The 18,799-nt window shown below is 46.7% G+C and overlaps 3 protein-coding genes across 9 annotated transcripts in view; 2 read left to right on the forward strand and 1 right to left on the reverse strand.

Annotated features, from left to right (window-relative positions):
- LOC143358814 (uncharacterized) overlaps nt 1–18,799 on the forward strand; it is a 49,707-nt gene that overhangs the window by 2,874 nt on the left and 28,034 nt on the right. The gene's annotated exons all lie outside the window — the stretch shown is intronic.
- Nucleotides 481–18,393, forward strand: LOC143359268 (uncharacterized). 7 transcript variants are annotated; one of them, XM_076797107.1, is made up of 9 exons: nt 481–638; nt 760–817; nt 8,770–8,937; nt 9,171–9,254; nt 10,637–12,167; nt 16,063–16,158; nt 16,230–16,582; nt 16,678–17,003; nt 17,876–18,393. In XM_076797107.1, the coding sequence occupies exons 2-9, from the start codon at nt 786–788 to the stop codon at nt 18,190–18,192; spliced, it is 2,907 nt and encodes a 968-aa protein (XP_076653222.1). In that variant the 5' UTR covers nt 481–638; nt 760–785; the 3' UTR covers nt 18,193–18,393. The 7 variants fall into 7 exon arrangements, with proteins under 7 accessions (XP_076653222.1, XP_076653218.1, XP_076653223.1 ...); XM_076797104.1 differs by having other exon boundaries at nt 490–638; nt 760–1,204; nt 8,589–8,937; XM_076797105.1 differs by lacking the exon at nt 481–638 and adding an exon at nt 909–1,204 and having other exon boundaries at nt 795–817; nt 8,589–8,937.
- On the reverse strand, nt 12,211–15,070 carry LOC143359298 (protein GVQW3-like). The gene has a single exon (XM_076797184.1). It carries the CDS (start codon nt 13,054–13,056, stop codon nt 12,526–12,528), a length of 531 nt encoding a protein of 176 aa, XP_076653299.1. The 5' UTR covers nt 13,057–15,070; the 3' UTR covers nt 12,211–12,525.

Here is an 18,799-nt window from a genome sequence, read left to right on the forward strand (position 1 = left end):
GAAGGGAGGCCACTTCACGTTTATGTAGTCAGAAGGGCCCTTCAGTTCCATGCAATTTAAGACTAAGAACTTTAAAATCGATGGCATAGCTTTCGAGATATTGAGCTGTTCAGAGTTATGTGGGCCACCCTGTATAACTATTTTTGATTTTAATTACTATCGCTGAGGATGCTGTCAGCAAATTTTAGTTCCAATTGGTAATACAAGACGTGACACGATAATGGTAATGGGGTTACGTGACAACAAAAATGTGGGCCACAAAAATACATTGGATGATAGGTCTATCCTATATGTCGTCTGTGTCGATACCACCGACACCAGTCTATCAAATCTAAAGTCGAACGATTTGAATTGAATTTTCCGCGGCAACTGCATGGCGGTCAACAGCGATTGTCAATTCGAAAGACGCGCGCGCGCGCAGCAGTTGCGCATATGACAGCACCGATCGGTCGCGCCGCGCCGCGGCTCCACCAGGGGGACCCGAAACGGCATTTTGGTCTGCGCTAGCGCAGAATGCGGTAGTCGCGGAAGCGATGACTGTCAACGCGGAAATCGGTAACCTTGTAATCGCCATATTGTTTGCACGCACGTTGCGTTAACGAAATTGTCGGGGTGGTGTTGATCTCGAGTGGTGTGCAGTAAGTGTTGTTGACGCGGTGTTATACCAAAAAAGAAACGGAGAAAGAGAGATAGATAGAGCGTGCGCAAGTGTCAAGAGGAAAGGTAATTTAATACTCGGTTTACTCCGTTAAGTTTAAGAGAAGTACGAAGCACGGGCTACGGGCATGTATCGACGGTATCGGCACGGTGTTGGCTGGTACGGAGTACAGGATCGTCGGGCTCCTGTTGGTACGCGGCTCTAGCGTGATCGACGTAAACGTGCCCGTAAATCGATCGTGCCCCTTGAGGTTCTCGTCGCGCGACTATCTCCTCACCTCAGCTGCATCGAAAGTCTCTACATAGAGTATTGGTCGCAGTGACGTCACGCCGAAAGCTACGAGCTACAAGGGATGGCCTATGCCTTTCTTCTCTTTTTTCGTCCTTGTAACGAGCCAACGTAAATTTCTCGCGTGTACGATATACGATGACCGTGATGGGAAATCGTTTGTCGCTACCTTTTGTGAGAATCGTCGTCGCGTGTTGGTAAACTCCCGACACGACGGTCTTTCGAGCGAAACCAAGTCGCTTCCTCTTTCAGAACCTCGTGAGTATCCCATTATACTCTGTATTTTCTATCAACGGCTCTCGGCTCTCGGCTCTCGATGCAAGAGAACGAGCTGAATCGCGGTTTCCCTCGGATTCTTGCGAGAAATAACTTTTGAAACGCGAGAAATGCCAAAGGCCGCCCGAATCGTCGAATCTTTCTCCTTCTATCTCCTTTCTCTCTATCTTTTCTCTCTCTCTCGTCTGCCCCACTCCTTTCTCTCTCTCTCTCTCTCTCTCTCTCTCTCTCTCTCTCACGCTCTCTTTCTTCCTCGTTTCTCTCCCTCCACTTGCCGCATCTGTCTTTTTCTCCCTGGCCTCGTGAGCACGGGGTTAGGTTACGAATCGGAACAGCTCGATAAAAATATTCGAAGTGAGAAACGCTTTCGCGTTGCAAATCCAATTTTACGAGGAATTCAAAGGATGTCGGTCGTTTTGTGTGTCGAACACCCCGGATCGAAACAACACGAAGAATGTTGAATCATTATCCGGTTGTACGTGCAAACTCCCGTTACTTTCGAGAATGTTTAAACGTATTTTACCAATCATGTGAGACGATAATCGAGTGCCAGTGAAGTCTTTCCAACGCGTAAGCGACCCTACCATTTTCGTTTTTGAATCTTACGGTTTCTGGAAGACGGTTGTTACTCGTTAGTTCGTTAGTCATGAATGTTGCAGGAGTTTTGCAGGAGCGAAACGGGCAAAAGGGTTTTCGATCATGCAACTGACGTAATTAATCGATCTAACATCCAGTTGAACCGTTCTATCGATGCACTTGTACTGAAACACCTCGTGTGGCGTGTGCTTATCGATATATGATATAGATAGATCATTTATCGAAAAGTCCGTTATCGAAATATCTTTGTGCTAACTGATATTTATGGGTAAAAACAAACAATGTTCGAACGGCAAGGCGACTTTCTCCGTCGGTATTTGCTTTCGACGTTTTCGCGTTAACCGTATTTTTACAATTGTCGCGCAGTAGATTCGCAATTCCGCCTTTCGCTTCTCGCCAGCCAGATCGAATTACAATTTTGGTACGTTCGTGATCCACCGGGTTATTTCGTTCCAGTAAAGTAGTGTCGCCATAAAATTAGACATGATCGAGCGTGTCCTTATATATTATGTAATACGATACAGTACTCACCTACTCACGCATTTCGTTGGTCGAAAGTGACTCGTTCCGCTATAGACACGGAATTCGAATCGATTTTATTAATCGCGTTACGGGTACAGTTGCACGCGAGAACGGTACCCTTAGTATTTCTCGTCCACGTGCACCCATTCAGTCTTGCGGCGATTACGCTTCTTTACGGTGCTCGTTCACCGGAATTTTTCGAACGTTTCAACCATGTTTTTTTTACTTGAAATTCGTCCGACAATGAGAATAGTATATTGAAATGGTTTCTCGATTGGACTGCCGAAGTACGTCACTACCATCGGTTTCATTCGAATTGTCGAGAAAGCCAGAGATTCAAAAGGAAAACTGCGATCATGCTTTCATTGTGCAAATACGTAACCGGCTTTCCAGGTAATCCACGTATATGCATGCACATACTAATCTTCGTGACGCAATAGACGTGATTCATTCGTATCTCTGTCGTCGATCCCGGGTACTTAGAAACGGTGGTTTGTCTATATTTTGAAAAAAGAAAAGAGAGAGAGAGAGAGAGAGAGAGAGCTATTATTAGTAAAGAGGGTCACGATTATTAGTAATGTTTACGTTCGAAGTATTTTCCCGCCCGTTCCCCTTTCTGCAAATGGCGGAGGACATCGAGAAACCAAATCCTTCGAACAGAATCTTTCGTTACCGGTTCGAGAAGATTAAATGGAACGGTTGACCCGCAATTTATCGCAGGTTCACGTCACAGGATTGGTTACATAATTTCAATTGTGCTCTTTACGTTATTACATAACCTCGTTACAGACTTCGCCTATAACGCGAAACGTAAGAGATAACCCACGCGCGGCGTCTTACCATAATTAGGTTGAAAACTCGGCGTGACTCGACCGTTCATTTCGATCCAGCCGAGAGACGGAGCGAAACCGGTTCTCTTTTTCGCCTGTTCGTTCGGAAATGAACGCACATCTGAAGGCCAATTGTACAAACGATTGACGTTCAATTATGGCGGTTACCCGTCGGCATTATTAGTCGCGGGATCGTTATTTCTAACAATTCGAAATCGCAATGTGTAGCAGCCGCGGGGGAACAAACGAACCGTGCACGACCGGCGATGCTCGATCGGTAATCGAGTTGTTTCTACGTTGTTGGGCGATCTTTGGTGAAATCGAACCGTTTCGCGTATTTGTTCTGCGCGTTCGATTCCGGTGAAAACTGGGCCGTTTGCCAAATTCGAGGAAAAACGCGAATCGCGGCTGCTTTCTTGACGCCAGCTATTTGGCAAGACCGACGATTTTCCTGTTAAACGTACCGCGCGACGCGACGCGACGCGACGCCTCGTGTCGCCGTGAAGCCGCATCTCGGCTTTCGTGATTTTTCTGAAACCATTTGAAAGCTTTTTACCGACCCCGACGCAATTTCTCATTCCAGGCGACATAATCTGGTTGCGAAGCGCAAACATATGTAGATGTTGCTTTGCGTTATTTAGCAAATAACGGTCACACCAGAAATTTCTGTTTTTTTTTCTATCCTGTATTACCTTCTGTAGTTACCTGTAGTAAAAGTATGCGAAGTATGTGAAATCTCATGTACTTTCGTTCGAATGTACATACACAAGCTCGTTGACTCATGAATGAAGTTAATTGTGTCTGGGAACGGTAATGTCGAATTGAATTCGCGCTACGTTACGCAAGAGGCGTTGTTTGATAGAGTCAGCCGTAGTAATTCCTCTAAATTTAGAACCGCAGATATCTCTGGCTATCTTTTTTTCTTTTGTCTCTTCTTCGATTCGTGTGTGTAGAACGTCGATTGGGGGTCGTTACACGATCACGTTATCCGAGTAGAATATTTCGCGTCCAATGACCCCGATACGTATTTAAGTATCTACGCGGTTTTCGATCCTGTAGGATCGGATAAGATTAATCCTGGCCGCGCATTTGGGATCTCTCTAGAGGATCTCGTTTCTGGATGATCCAACAGAACTATAATTACTTCAATAAAAACGTGACAGATCGTTTTCGAGCTCGCAGTGGAGGGGAACCGTTTGGAAAATGGTTCCGCCTTATATCGTTGGTCGCGCGTACAACGGTTAAAAGTCATGGCGTTGGTTCTATATAGGGTGTATCCATTCAACTGGCGCGTTAATCCCGAACGTTCTACATTTTTCCTGGCTCAAGGTTGGCCCGTTTCTTTTTTTAGCCCGACCTAGTGACCTTTGGCATTTCGTCGTTTTGTGTTCACGTTCGCGCGAGAACTGAACACGGTGGTCGCAGTAATGGTAAATGCATCGGGTCGCATCAGGTTCACCAACTTCCTTGTTTCTTTCCTTGTATTTGTTGGCTAACGGCAATCTTGCTTCGAAAACGGACAAGCGCAGCAGATCGTATTCTTCCGGTTCACTGTTCGAACAAAAATCTCGCGAAACTCTTGTCAACGTTAGGGGACATCGAATCAAATCGAGATCGGAATCGAAATTGAAAAAGAATTGAACGGTACACATATAGAATACATTTGATTCTATGGTTTGAGTCCGAGTACCGCATTATGCTTCCCGGTTTTGGCCCGGTTTCCCCTAATAACGGAAGAATAGAGGCAAACGTGATCGGGGCTAAGAATCGTAGCACGGCTAGGTTTTTCACGCGAGAAAAGGCGAAAAGGGGGAAAAGGGAACAAGGTGAAGTGCCGCGCGGCCTACTCGCGCAAGGTCGACCTCGGGAACTAAAGCTGGAACGCGACTTTTGAACGAAGGTTCCAACCGATGCGATGGCTGCGCGCCGTTTCCTTTCTCCTCTTCTTCTCCGGAACTTGCCGAAAACGAACGGTTAGGCAGTGCTATCGATCGGACCGGTCGAGGACAGTCTTACGGGACCTTATGGGTGAATGAGAAACGTTCAACATCCCGAACGTAGACTGAAGGAGCGAACCTGGAGGCTCGGAGCGTCCTTCATACAGTGCAATTCCATTCGGGCGCGCTCGCGTTGCACAGTGGCCCCAAAGCCGGAAAACGTGGCCCCAAAACCTAAAATATGAACTTTCAGCTAGGTAAGTTTTAAGTATGGGATTGGTTACTCTAAGAGTGTTTCTAAGTGGGGGTAAACAGCAAAAAGGTCGTTTTTTTATACCTGACCAACAGTCACAGTCCGAACTTCGAGTTCATTAGACCATACCTTTTTAAGCTTGTGAAGCACATTGCGAATTTCAAATGCACAGTGTACAAATTGTGTTGAAACGTTTCGATTTTAATCGTGCATTATGGATGCTGTTTGTGGAGGTAAGTTGCATAGGTTTTAGTGCCAAATGTTTATTGTTAACTGATAACTGTGTATGAAAAGAAAGAGTAAAAGTGAAGGCATACATTTTTACGATTTAGAGTAAAAGTTGAAAGTCCCACCAGGTCCCACGCTAAAACTTGTTGGAGCTTCTACTACATAGTATTATCTTGTAATTCTAAAAAAAATTAGCTGCCCCTAGGTGCCCCTGCGGTCGTAGCACTGTTTTTTGTAACGCAGAGTAAGTATTTTATGTGCTTTCCTTGCATTTCTTGTCAAACTGTGAGAGATATGCACTAAGTCTTTCTGTAAAATTTAAACAGATTTTCAATAGAATGTCAGTTTTTTTTTATAAAGAATCATATATCCGAAATTTTTTTATATTTTTCAAACACGAACGCTGTTTCATATCGGCTGTTCATTTGAAAACTCTGCAGCCGAATATCTCGAACAATATAAAAAATATTAAAAAAGTGTAAAACACGTGTCCAAGGCAGTATCAGTTTTTTATTTGGATTGCGTTTTCAAGGTTATTTGAAGGTCAACTTTGTTTTTTCAAATGGAAACCTATATTTTTGATTATGGGATCTTATTGTACGTAAAAAGACCAGCAATTCTTCATTTCTTTATTCTTTGGGAACTATGAAGTGCGAATAGAATACCTACTTTATACAATACAAAGGGTAGAGTTTGCTATCCGGAGAATTAGTGTTTCCCCTCGGTCAGGTCAATATGAGACAGCGAATTTTCTAATTTCAAGTTCAGATTCGTGATCAGCGACCCCAAAAACGGCCTAATACCAATTTTCAAGCAGAACCAATAATTTTTTAATAAGTTGTGAGGTTTTGACCACGTTTTGGCGATTTGGGACCACTGTGCGTTGTAAGGTCGAAAATTCTTAACCGGATAGAACAGCGAGACTGGATTATCGATCGGGTTGTGATCGATTTTCGGATTTTGAGGACCAGTTCACGACTAAACACACTCGCGCGCTACGTTTTCCAGAACGGAACGGGAAACGTTATACGGTCAGGCTGCGATAAAGATAGGCCATAACAGCTATAGCTGAGCTATACCCATAAACGATAAACGATATATACATATATATATATACAGGGTGTCCCGTAACTGGTGGTACAACCGAGCAGGGGATGATTCTACATGAAGAACTGAGTCGAAAATATAGAATAAAATTTTTTGATACAAGGCTTTGTTTCCGAGAAAAAGGAGTTTAAAAATTTGTCTAGTGCGTGTGCACTCGACTTACTTGCGGCTCAACGGACTTTATTCTGAGTTACGTAAACCTTTTTTCGCAAAGGTTTTTGAGGTTTGTATACATCGAATAAATCGAAGGTCGAGGTTACAATGTTAGAATCACCTTTAAGGAATTCGTTTAATTCATAAATTAAATTCCTTCGTACCTCTTGTAATGTGCAATTATTGTGTTGCTTTAAGTGTTCAAACGCTATCAGAATTTTTTGTTGTAATTGTTCGATGCTCGTTATGTCATCACGATACACAATCGACTTCACCTGACCTCACAAATAAAAATCTAACGGTGACAAATCCGAAGATCGTGGCGGCCAAGGTACTCTGCCACCGCGACCGATCCAGCACTGATCATTTTCACTTAAAAAACGTCTTACTCGCAACTGTAGTGCTCCACCCTGTTGAAAAATTAGCGTTCTTCGAATCCCGTTGAGCCGCAAGTAAGCCGAGTGCACGCGCACTAGACAAATTTTCAATACTCATTTTTCTGAAAAACAAAGCGTTGTATCAAAAAATATTATTCTATATTTTCGACTCAGTTTTTCATGTAGAATCATCCCCTGCTTGGTTGTACCACCAGTTACGGGACACCCTGTATATATACAGGGTGAGGCGCTAGAAACAGGCCACCTGAATAACTCGGCTGCTATTGGTGTTAGGAAGAAATGCATCAGATTGAACTTGCTTGGTTTCGAGGGTGCATTAATCTGATGTTAGTAGCATTTTTGTAGGTGGACGCGTAAAGGACATATGAAGGTCAACTTCATTTTTTAAAATGGAACGTCCCATTTTTTATACCATAGATCGATAGAGTATCAAAGTCTGAGTATAAAAGCTTCGACCTTCATATGTCCTAAACCTAATAGTTAACGAGATATTATCCAAAGAAGAAAGAAAATTATTTCGATAATATCTGGTTAACTATTAGATTTAGGACATATGGAGGTCAATACAGTTTTACTCAGAATTCGATAGTCTATCGATTCATGATACAGAAAGTAGGTCTTTCCATTTGAAAAAAAAATAAAGGTGACCTTGAAATCTCCTCTATGCCTCTACCCATGCAGAGAATGTTTGTTATACCGTGTAAGTTTTGTATACAACATTTTTTCATATTATCACAAATAACGGCAATATTCAAAGTGGACATAATTATAGGGGGCACGGGGGGAACTTACACGGTATAGGGGGGGAGGCATATTGTGACACAAACATTCTCTGCGGGGGTGGATAGAGGAGATTTCAAGGTCACCTTGATTTTTTTAAATCGAAAGACCTACTTTTTGTATCATGAATCCATAGACTATCGAATTCTGAGTAAAACTGTATGGACCTCTATATGTCCTAAATCGTTAACTACGAGATATTATCGAAATAATTTTCTTTCTTCTTTGGATAATATCTCGTTAACTATTAGGTTTAGGACATATAAAGGTCAACGCTTTTATACTCGGACTTTGATACTCTATCGATCTATGGTATAAAAAATGGGACGTTCCATTTTAAAAAATGAAGTTGACCTTCATATGTCCTTTACGCGTCCACCTACAAAAATGCTACTAACATCAGATTAATGCACCCTCGAAACCAAGCAGGTTCCATCTGATGCATTTCTTCCTAACACCAATATCAGCCGAGTTATTCAGGTGGCCTGTTTCTAGCGCCTCGCCCTGTATATATATATTACTTATACTCACCGTTCTCTCTCCGAAATTGTTGGGATTCAGGAAGATTCAGGCCTCTAAGGGAAGATAGAGACAGAGACAGACAAAGAAATAGAAAGAGTGAGAAAGAGAGATTGAGATACTGGTGAGCCCAGGGTGCAATGTCATATCACCGTGGGGGCCAGGCGGGCGCCGTAGCAGTCTCGTACAGCAGCAGCCCAATGACACCGCATTCTCCTAGCAGGCGATGTTCCAGCGGTAGCAGCGGTACCGGTAGCTCCGCGATCGGCAGCTCTTCCGCCAAGCTGAACACCTACCGACCCACCGGCTCGTTTTACACTTCGTCCACCAGCTCGAGCTATCGTTCGAGCTATACGTCCGAGTACAGACGACCGTACTGCCCATCGAGCAGGTGAGTCCTATGCGTCTCTTCACTCGGTGTATTCTTATTCTTTTTCTTATTCTTATTCTTATTTTTATGGGTATTCTCGGGATCGGCAGCCGCTCTGTTCGCTTAAAATTCTATTCCCGTATTCCATCTCAACGGGGCTCGTGTTTCTTTTTGTGGACGCTGCCGATCCCGAGCTTCGTTCAACTGGCGAATATTTGCAATGTTAAATAGCTCGTACTCGATCGGCCCTACAGTTACTACTCGTTAACGTCGACGGGTTCGAGCATCCGCAGGAACTACTTGTCGGACTACGGCCGTTCTCGTTACTCACCCGCAAGGTGAGAGCAATCCCCGATACACGCGGGCGTGTGTTAAGATGCGGGCTCGACGGCTACGAGAGTCAACGGTGTCCGCGACACGCGACGTCCCGATAAGTCTCGACAGTTTCATTTTTCAGTCTCTTTCTTTACAATTCCCATAATCCCGTTCACCGTGGTCAGTGACTATCCATAACTAATAACAGTCTCCCACCGACACTTGGCTAATGCAAGTAACACCCGAAACGCGTTCAACGATTAGAGAGGGCTAGAGCGAACGAGCTACAGTGAAAAACGTTGGCTCGGCGAGTTTCGGACACCTATGAACGGATCAACTGAATCTGTTCCCAATCTCAATCAGTTGCTTTAACTTCCGGACTCTATAGTCCGACTGCCCTATACCCTAAAAGGTCGAGGTCAAGAAAAGTTATGCATATCGGGTGCGATGGAAGTGACCTAGGGCCGATAACCTGAACTAGACGCGTCAAGTTCGCATTTCCAGTCCGGATATGTGTACTACCATGTATCTACGTTTTAGTCGGCAGCGTTGCTCGGCGCGTTCATTGTACTTATTTTTACGATTTCAAAATGGTGGATCGATCTCAAAGATGAGAAAATGGTGGCAAACATGTCGAGTATCGCCCTATACGCGGTATACGCGCGCAAACGATGTTGCGCGCCTGATTCAGGATTCAGTAACCCTGACGATCCAAATCCGAAAGGGATGGTTCTAGTCGGCGAGTACGCCAGCGCCATCGACCGGACCGAGCAAAATGTTACTCGCGATGCATTCGCGGCTGTCCATCCGAGCGTCGGTAAAACGGATTTCTCATAGAATATGATTGCCTTTTTCTTTTCTTTTGTTTGTTTGTTTTTTTTTGCCACTGATGGTCGAATCGTGTTTCAGTTGATCCGAGACCGGAAAATCGCCGAGATTCTCCGTTAGAATAATTGATTCCGGTGTTCGGCTGTATCCTACGAGTAATTTGGATCAGAGACGAAACTCCCTACGGTCTTTTGATCGGAGGAGAAAATTGTCGAAAAGTGTTCTAAATTATTTTCTCATAAACCCGGGGGGGGGGGGGGGCTTAAATTTTGATGGACACGAGTTTCGCGTCTGGTCCAGAGCTATCTGTGCCGTTACTAACATATAGCCACCACGATGGCGCTGCTTACATATTCAGGTGACACGAGTTTGTGCGCGTGCGTGTGTTTATATGCCGAACGGGTTGCGTGTATACTCGCAATCATTGCATAACTCGAAAAAAATGAGGGAAGCGGCGAAGGGGTGAGGGAGAGAAGAACGTGGAGAGAGGATGGTGCGCAGAGGGTAGCCCTTGGCCGCGGGCCCAACCGAACGAGAAACGATGCTCGCGATATTCACATTAGACAAACGTTTGCAGGTCAGTTTCGTCGTCGGCGTACAACAACACGGGCAGCAGTGGCAGCGGGAGCGGCAGTGGCGGCGTGGGCACAAATGTAACGACGAACGGTACTGGCGGCGGTAGATACGGATTGTCGACGTCCTCGTCTTCCTCGAGCATCTCGATCGCCGGTTCTTCGTCGAGGGAGAGGGGATTGGCACAGGAATCCTCGTCCTCCAGACAGTTGGAGTCGACGTCACCCACCACAGCAGAGATCATCAGCAGGTATTCGCCGTCCGGTTACGTGCCGAACATCCGGCAGACGAGCATCACCGGATCCTCCGGTAACAGCAGTGGCAGTGGCGGTGGCAGCGGACATCATCATTGGAAGCATCACGCGACCGGTTCCTCCTTGACCGAGCTGTTCGGCGGTGACGAGAGGGAAATAGTCGAACGGAGCAGGGACCTACGGCCCGAGTCCTCCCTCTCCACCTCCTCGTCGTCGTCTTCGACGGCTGCTGGTACCGGTGGTAGCGGCGCGACGCTCTGGTCAAGGTCGAAGAGAGGAGGGTCACTGGCCAGCAGCACGGTGTTGACCAGCGGGCATGCTCGCGCGGATAATGCCGCCGCGTCCCCTGGCGAGGTAACGATTGACGAGCGCGGCACCATCCGCGACCTAGATCGAGACGAGAACAACGACGACAAAGACGAGGACGAGGACGGCGACGCCGACGACGATGACGATCATGACGACGATGACCAAGAGGACGACGACGATGACGAGGACGCGGACGACGATCGGCACAACACCAACAACAACAACAGCAACGATTGCACCACCAGCAACGCCGAGGACGCATGCAGCGGATACGGCGTGAACAACAACGACCCCGACGATAACGACGAAGACGGCGACAGCAACCTGAACAACCGCCATCACCGCCAACAACGCGCCGGTGCTCATCGAACCGCCGGCGAGGTCTCACCTAAGCGTAACCTCCTGTCGTCGTCTGTACCCGGTGGTGTTGGCGGTGCCGGTTTGATCGGTGTTAAGCTCGATCTGCTCACTAACCTTGCCACTAATCCGAATAACACGGAACCGCTGATTAATAACAACGGCCAAAAGAAGCCCGGCGACGTTCGACAGCACCACCAGCAGCAGCAGCAGCATTCTATCAACGACCGGATCGAAATCGTTGAGGACAATAACGAGGTAATGCGCGGCATAGAGGATGCCATCTCGTTCCTGCAGGGCGGACGCTCCGAGGATCCGGAGATCTTGGAAGACGCCGATCAACCTCGGAACAACCACCCATCCTCCGCAAACGCGTCCTATGATATCGATCGTACCAGATTCGGGGGCGGTGCCACTCCACCGCCCGTTATGCGGAACGGCGTGGCCAGCCGGCCTTCCGGTACCTACGGAGACGATCCAGCCGTCCCTTCCACCTCCAGAAGACCGGACGATCATTTTTCAGGGAACACGAACACTGCTAGTAATCTGACCCCGTCTTCTACGGCACCATCCACGGCGCACCAGAGTCTCTACCGCGGCGTAGCCGATCAGTTTGTGAGTGTCCCAACCGTCCGGTGCCAATTCATCCAAGGTAGCTACGCGGCTAGGATAACGAGCACGCGAAAAGGAGCAGGGCTATCGAATCTCAACGGTTGCGTCCCCGGCACCGATGCTTTTGGCATCGGATCCGATCTACTCGACAGCGTTATTGCTTCTTATTCTTATAACACATCACTCAATAAGACTCCGGTCTAACTAAGAAAAACAAATTTTTTTTTTAGAAATTCCACTTTATTCATCACATACTCTCCTTTAAGAGTGATACATTCATTCCAACGCTCCTCTAACTTTTCCATGCCCTTTATGCAAAACGATTTGTCTTTGCTTTCAAAATAAGCCTCAGTTTCTGCAATCACTTCTTCATTTGGGCCAAATTTCTTTCAGGCGTGTAGTGGTGGATCCATGTTTCATCCATTGTCACATACCGACGCAAGAAATCCTTTTTATTTCGCTTGAACAGCTCCAAACAGCGCTCTGAATCGTCGACGCGTTGTTGTTTCTGGTCCGGTGTGAGCAAACGCGGCACCCACTTCGAAAGCAACTTGCGCATGCCCAAATTTTCATGTAAAATTGTAAAGACACTACCTTCCGATATCTTCAAGGTGTCAGCTATCTCACGCAACTTTATTTTACGGTCTTTTAAAAATATTTTGTGGACATTTTTTATGTTTTCCGGAACAACTGCCGATTTTGGGCGACCAGAGCGTTCTGCATCATCGGTGCTTGTACGACCGCGTTTAAATTCAACATTCCAGTCAATAATAGTTGATTTCCCTGGTGCAGAGTCCCCATAATGCTTATCAAGCCACTGTTTGGCTCCAACAGTATTTTTCCCCATTAAAAAACAGTGTTTAATCAACACGCGAAATTCCTTTCTTTCCATTGTCTTGAAAATTACAAAACTGGAGTCACTAAAACGACTGTAACCTCTAAACTAACGGTCAGAATGCCATGAAATTTTGACACGTACTGTTTGAAGGTTAGTACTACCCGGAATTCACGTGGGTCTGTCAACAATGTTGCCATATATGTGTCAGGCCGGGGACTTATTGAGTGATGTGTTACTCATTATTATTCTTATTCTAGGGCAGGGATGTTCGATGGTCCGAATTCAACGTATTCCAACGGATACTAGGGGTCGCCTTGGACTATGATCGGACATCCCTGTTTTAACGAATTTATTCATCTTGATCCTTGAGCTACTAACCGAACAATGATCGATAAACTATTTGTTGGTACAAAAAAAAAGAAAAAGAAAAGAAACATTGCGTTCGTTCAAGACCTTGGTAGCGCATGGATCAAATGATCAAAACAAAAGCAGGCAATCAATCCCGCACGCGCTTTATTCGCAAAAAATATGTCATGCACTTTTGATAGCGGCCGCGCAACGTCTTCAACTATGCAGCAGCAGCTGCTGCGTAATTCTCGGTGTAGCGCCAAAAAAGCACGCGGTGTCGGAACGAGACCGTTATGTCTTCGAGGTGCACGCGCGCACGATAACAGATCTTACAAAAATATTTGGCATATATTTTGTTCGAATTGTTCCTACCAAAAGGGGAGAAGAAACGTGTCAAATGTTCTTGCGAGAGAAGTTTTCAAATTCTCGGAAAGTTGAACGTGTGGAACGAAGCCGAGGTGTCTGGTTTAATCGCGCGCTCGCTCGTCCGCTGGCTCACTCGCCCGCACGCTCGCCCGCTCGCGGTTCCATCCGTTACGAAATGCAGTCTATCGAGCCGCCTCGTGCGCGAGTTTTCGTCCCTCGAACGTTTTCTTCGACTAGTTTCGCACGGCGGTCGGTCGCCGCGCCGACTGCCTTTTATTAATAGACCAAAGCTCTCTCACCGGGAGAGTGAGAGATGCGCGGCTAACGCGGGACCTCTCATAACATAACGGTACCCCGTGTAACGGCAACAAACGCGCGTGTTCGCGCTCACGCTCACGCTCGTGCCCGTGCCCGTGCTCGTGCACACATTACCACACCGCGTGCATGAGCTGTTCTCCTCGCGCAGCTCGTACTGGCATCTGTAGAAGCGCGTATCGTCACCGTTTGTAGTTTAGTGATCGTCGCGATCGCTTTTTCCCGCTGGCGTAGCCCTACGACGACTGACCGTCCCGCGTTCCGAGGAGGTTCGGCTTTGCTTTGCTTCGCGCGTGTCAGTTTATTAGTGTATCTCGTTGCCCGAGGGTGGGGGCACCGTATACTCGATGCGTTCAGTTTGGAAAAGGTGACTTTCAAGAGGAGTGAATACTCGAGGAAACTCGGTGTCTCCTAAAGAAATCATTCTCCCGACCGTCGTCGTGTCGCTAAGCTGCGGATCCTCGTGCAAACACGAACCAATTCACCGATGCCAGAGAAAATCGAAAATCTGTTTGCCACGTTAATGATCTTTTTCAACGCGCTATCGTCGCGTCGTATTTATTACGCAAGACGCTGATGGAAACGTTACAAGCACGCAGCACGATAGAGGCTGTTCGGAATCTTTCTCGTGGTTCGATTTTGACTATTCGACCAGTTTATATACATCGTAAGCGCACCAAATCCGCAGTCTGGTTGTTATTACAGCCGGGACCTGTTCCTAGTCGCTAACCGTCTGCGATATTTCCTTCCTAACGTCGCGGTACGATACAGACGATTAATGTTGTACGTAGAACAGTATCCGACGTCGTAACCTGTTGTTTGTCGTAATCGACGACTCGATCTTATCAACAAGATAAGTTGCGGGCTAGCGAGCGGGCACCTTTCTTATAAACTGCATATAAACTGGCTTACACCCAGTACGTGGGCTGGGGGTTGTGGTGTTTGTGGCTAGCGATCGCCCTGCTCCTCGTTTACGCGTTCGTGTTGGGTGTTTCGACGCCTCTAACGCCCCGGAAACATCCCGTCTCGCTCGGTCTCGCTTCCACGCGGTTCTGCGGATCCGTGGTGTCCGTACGCGCCACTCTTCAGCCTCCGGCTAGCAGTCGCGCAAAGGTGAGTGCTCGGGGAGGGATTTGCGAGACTCCTCTTTGTAGTGGATACCGACCGAACGAACCGAACAATGACGTCCACGTTATGCGCCGCTTCTTTCTTACGGCTGCTCGATACCCTCGATATTTACACCGTTGTCCCTTTTATCAATATATTGTGTTGGGTGTACTTTCTGTTCGGAACTATCCACACGCTGAGGTCGAACGCAACGAGAAACGTACGTACCGTGTGTGCGTGTGTTTGTGCTCGTGCGAGTGCGAGTGGATGGTTGTGATATCGAGCAAGCGCCTCCGATTAGAACGGTAACGCGTACTAACCGCTAGTATCGTGTCTCGAGTTGAATCAAGTGCTAACCGATACCCTAAGGTCCGGTGCGGATTAGCGATTACAACGTTCGATTATAGGCGTACTCGACAATTTTATTTTTTCTATTTTTAACTAGCTTCGAGGATCCGGTATTACTTTGATGCTCCCCTCTGGTGCAAGCCATGCGTTGTCATAAGACCCCGTAGGCTTTTCAACTTTCAGTCCTTGAGTCTTATTTTGACTTGCTGGATTTCACGCGCGTAGGAGAAACAACGATCCGTCGTGGCAAACAATTCGAGATTGAACTTACTGGTTATATACCGCACCGGACCCCATTGATTTTTCGCTCCGACACTAACTCGCCGCCTTCACTGTCCAGTATTGTCACTCTGAGTGTTTCCGTTAGTTCTTGTTGCAAGAGAAGTAGAGTGTTACTTGTTACTCTAGCAAGCTTTACCTCCTCAACGCTTAAGAGCCTAACATTGTCGTGCTTTTACCAGAGAAACACGACGACATTCGACGATCTACAGCCCCCTGTAGAAGTAGTCCGTCCACTACTCCCTTTAGAGCGCGCGTGCGAGATTAGGCGAGCGCTGACCGTGATTTACTTTACAGGACGGAAGCCCGACAAACAAAGCGGCGCGTAATCGGCTCCAAGCGCATCGCGACGAGCGATGTGGACTGAACGGATTGAGGAATATTGGAAACACAGTAAGTAGTATACTCTGTTTCATTCTGTGTTACCGTACGAAGTATACTCTATGAACTTCTTTTTCTTTCAGTGTTTCATGAACAGCGTGATCCAATGCTTGAGCAACACGAGACCGTTGCTCGAGTACCTACTGAACGAACAGTACCCGGCGGACATCAACGTGACCACATCCAGCATGAAGGGTGCCCTGATCAAGGCGTTCAGCCAGGTGATACACGAATTGTGGGAGGTGGGCGGTGATCACGTGGTGAACACAACGGCGCTCAAATCACAGATACAGAGATTCGCGCCGAGATTCATGGGTTACAGTCAGCAGGACGCGCAAGAGTTTCTCAGATACCTGTTGGAGGGACTTCACGAGGACGTTAACAGAGTGACGGTCAAGCCGCCGCCGATCCACACGGATATCCCTGATATGTACACGTAAGGAAACGTTACTCCCTATCGACAGGAGCTCGTGTCGTTTTGTCCGTTATATCTGGTATGCTGAAACGTTTCGAATTTTTCCGATTGTACAGAGACAGCCAGAAAGCCGTGGAGAGCTGGAAACGTTACCTGCGTAGCGAGGACAGTATGATAGTGGACGTGTTCGTCGGTCAATTACGCTCGTCGTTGCACTGTACAGCCTGCGACCATAAATCGGTAACGTTGGATCCTTTCTGGGACCTGAGCCTGCCGATACCGGCCAGAAGCGGTACGGTCAAGTTGAGTCAATGTCTGGAACACTTCACCCGAGAAGAGGTTCTCGACGGTGACGAAAAGCCGACCTGTTCCAAGTGTCAGATGAGGAGAAAGTGCACTAAAAGCTTCAGCATACACAAGTTCCCGAAGATTCTTGTTATTCGTATCCTTTTCAAATGACCGTTAAAAAAACGGGTATGCTCTTACCGTTAACCCTTTCGGTACGAGCGCCGGATATATCCAGCATCCATCTCATGACCTCTGTGTACGAGCGCCGAATATATCCGGCATCTATAGTGACATTTGTTAGAAGAAACATTGTTTTATTAAGCACAGTTCTTATTTAACGCTTAGGAAAATCCTCACACAAAAGAGGACTGATCACGCGCTATGTGTGCATTTTCGGAGTGTCACGGCGCACAGTGGGCAATTTGGACGAAATCGGATTCAAAATCAAAGAACATTAGATAGAAATGAGGTAGAGCGATGAAATTTTTTTTAAATTAAAGCTGAAACTTTGTAGAATGTGGGAAAAATAGGGAGATTATGGTACGAACGCTTTTTAACCTTGAGAAAATTCGTTAAACTTGCACAATTTCAAGAAAATTGTGGTTTTTCCAATACCACGCGCGGAAAAAATTTTTTAACATGCTATACATCATTTCCCATAGATTTTTTCACGCTGATTTCAAATCTGGTCTCAAAATTTGTCTACGACCTCAGGATTTTGCAAAAAATAGATTTTTGTGAGAATTTGTAACTAATGAAATCATTTTTTCGTTGAAATGATTGGATAGTAATAATCTCCCTATTTTTCCCATATTCTACAAAGTTTCAGCTTTAATTTTAAAAAAATTTCATCGCTCTACCTCATTTCTATCGAAAGTTCTTTGATTGTGAATCCGATTTCGTCGAAACTGCCCACTGTGCGGCGGACAGAGCGCTCGTACCGAAAGGGTTAAGGATGTTCAGCGTACCTACATGTAGAACGTGCTTTGGGCGTCGAGGTTTTCCTTAACCGAAAGAATTCTGTAGATTTGAAACGTTTCTCCCCCATGGAACGATTTCGTGGCAAGCTAAACGTGACGGTGGACTTTCCATTGACCGGATTGGATCTCAGTGCCTTCGCCGCCCCCAGGGTTCCGGGCTGCACCTACAATTTGTACGGTGTCGCGAACCATTCGGGTACCACGTACTCCGGTCATTACACCGCGTACTGCAAGCATCCATACTCAGGCGAATGGCACGAGTACAACGATAGTCGGGTGTCCGTGGTTCCGGCGCGATCGGTGGTCACCAGCGAAGCCTACGTACTGTTTTACGAACAGCAGCCTCATAGTTCTCACTTGTAACCTTACGCCATTGCCTAGAGTTAAACGACCATCTTGCCTCTCGATACCTCAGTCCAGCGTAGCGTAATGCAGGGGTGGCGAACTTGTTCGAAGCTTGGAATCGCACGCGACCTATTATCATTGAACAGATCCCTCCATCGGTAGTCTGTCTGCTGCGTGCCTGCGTGCCTGCCTGCCTGCCTGCCTGGCCGTTATATTTGAACCGTCTCAGCTTATTCTTTGTCATCCGTCTCAGGTCATGCATCTGATTGTAAGTGGACCCCGATGACCGGTACCCTCTGAATTTACACGGATTACAGTTGACCACCGAGAACCGAGTTCTATTCGGTTTGTGATTCAGAATCTCTGATGGCAAGGCCAGAAACGGACCCCGGTTAGGTCAGCTTAGGCGTAGTCGTGGCGACGAAGAGGGCTTAACTACTTGGCGGAACAAGAAGGCAAAAGTAAAGCCAGCAGGAGAGCCTCGTGCGACTCACGGGCCAGTTAGTTCGTTATCCCTGATCTAAACGAATACTACTTTGTCGTGTGGTATTGAAAAGCGACTAAACACTGAAACATGACGGCGAACCAGGTCGTTTTCCGCATTGTGTCGAGCACATCACGTCGG

This window comes from Halictus rubicundus, chromosome 11 (genome assembly GCF_050948215.1).
Source record: "Halictus rubicundus isolate RS-2024b chromosome 11, iyHalRubi1_principal, whole genome shotgun sequence".
In the NCBI taxonomy this organism is placed as follows: domain Eukaryota; kingdom Metazoa; phylum Arthropoda; class Insecta; order Hymenoptera; family Halictidae; genus Halictus; species Halictus rubicundus.

Coding starts and splice junctions, on each gene's coding strand:
- LOC143359298 (XM_076797184.1), bottom strand. CDS start 13,056: ATGGAAAGAAAGGAATTTCGCGTGTTGATTAAACACTGTTTTTTAATG.
- LOC143359268 (XM_076797103.1), top strand. CDS start 8,687: ATGTCATATCACCGTGGGGGCCAGGCGGGCGCCGTAGCAGTCTCGTAC. Junction 9,255..10,636: donor TCTCGTTACTCACCCGCAAG/GTGAGAGCAATC, acceptor AAACGTTTGCAG/GTCAGTTTCGTCGTCGGCGT. Junction 16,583..16,677: donor GATATCCCTGATATGTACAC/GTAAGGAAACGT, acceptor CCGATTGTACAG/AGACAGCCAGAAAGCCGTGG.